This window comes from Neopelma chrysocephalum, unplaced genomic scaffold, assembly GCF_003984885.1.
Source record: "Neopelma chrysocephalum unplaced genomic scaffold, ASM398488v2 Primary Assembly neopelma1_80671, whole genome shotgun sequence".
In the NCBI taxonomy this organism is placed as follows: Eukaryota; Metazoa; Chordata; class Aves; order Passeriformes; family Pipridae; genus Neopelma; species Neopelma chrysocephalum.
This window is the reverse complement of record NW_020912096.1, coordinates 1811-3297: the sequence shown is the minus strand read 5'-3', so window position 1 is coordinate 3297 and position 1487 is coordinate 1811. Positions and strand designations below refer to the sequence as shown.

Here is a 1487-nt window from a genome sequence, read left to right as displayed (position 1 = left end):
CCCCCCCAGCCCCCCCCCGCCAAGTACGGGGGTCGGCACACGGTGACGCTGATCCCGGGCGACGGCATCGGCCCCGAGCTGATGCTGCACGTCAAGGAGGTCTTCAGGTGGGTGCCCACCCCCCACCCAACCCTCTGAGGACCCCCCCTTCAGCGTTGGGGGCACCCTTGGGACCCTCCTGACCCCCCTTTTAATACCAAAAAACTTCAGAATATAAGAAACAGTTCAGGGACTTTGTCAAAGTCCTTTTTAATACCAAAAAGCTTTAGAATATAAGAAACTGTTCAGGGACTTTGCATCTTTGAGCAGCGAGGGATTTATGGGAATTTTGGGAGCAAAGCGGTTCATTCCATAGAAAAGTTGCTCAAAGACATGAGCACAACATCAGGATAATTTACACAGTGTACATGTGTAATTATATAAATATTGATGTGATTACAATATTTAGTTACGTATCTAATATTTGTATCTATACCTATATATATATTTTATATATCTATATATATTTTTTGTGTATATATTATACATATTCTATATATTATATACACTAAAGATATAAAATATTATGTATATATAGTTATATATATTAGATATATTATAGATAGGTATTAGAGATATATATATAGATATTAGATATATTAGAAATATATCTATATGTATATCTAATTATGGGGTGGGCCCTGAGGGACCCTAAAAATATTGGGAGGGTGCATGGGGGGGGTCCATTTGGGGGGTCCCAAAACCATATATACATGTATATATATATCTATAGAGAAAGAGAAAGAAATGCAATTATATTAGATATATAATATCTGATATGATATTATATATTTTTATATATATATATAATATCTAGTATTTTATAATAATAGGTGGAGTCTGGGCAGGGCTTTCCAGATTCTTCTTTTGGCATTGAGTTTCACTGGTAGATCCAGGATTTCATCCTAAAGTCAGGGCTTATTTTCTCTTCTTTCTCACTTTGACCTTTTTACTTTTTTATTGTTCTTGTCCTAATTATTGAAGTTTGCATAAACTCTTGATTCTAAATCCTTTTTTCCCGTTCAGATGCCTACTTTATTTTAATTTATGACTTCTAAGTTAGTCATATACATAAATAATATGTACATATTAGGAGTATATAGAACATTCTTAATATTTTTCTCAGCTTTAACTCTGACAAACAGAACAAATCCTTGCAGTGCAGGCAGGGGAGGTGTTGGGGGGGCTTTTTTCAGCAGAGAAAAATTACCTTAATTAACTTTTTGGGGGCCTGGCTCTGGTTTCCCCCCCCCAGACACGCCTGCGTCCCCGTGGACTTCGAGGAGGTGCGGGTGGGCTCCGAGGCCCCCGAGGACGACGTGAACAACGCCATCATGGCCATCCGGCGCAACGGCGTCGCCCTCAAGGGTGAGCTGGGCTGGGAACCCCGGGGATGGGAGTTTGGGGGGCTCCCTGGTACCTTGGGGGGCTCTCTGGTACCTTGGGGA

General features: G+C 40.6%; 1 protein-coding gene across 1 annotated transcript in view; it reads left to right on the top strand.

Annotated features, from left to right (window-relative positions):
• Positions 1-6: 6 nt before the first annotated feature.
• LOC113979457 (isocitrate dehydrogenase [NAD] subunit gamma, mitochondrial-like) overlaps positions 7-1487 on the top strand; it is a gene marked incomplete at its 3' end in the record, with an annotated part of 3274 nt that continues 1793 nt past the window's right edge. Inside the window, exons 1-2 of the mRNA XM_027706843.1 lie at positions 7-107; positions 1295-1407. Of these exons, the coding sequence (XP_027562644.1) occupies positions 82-107; positions 1295-1407 (139 nt within the window). The remainder of the gene's footprint in view (positions 108-1294; positions 1408-1487) is intronic.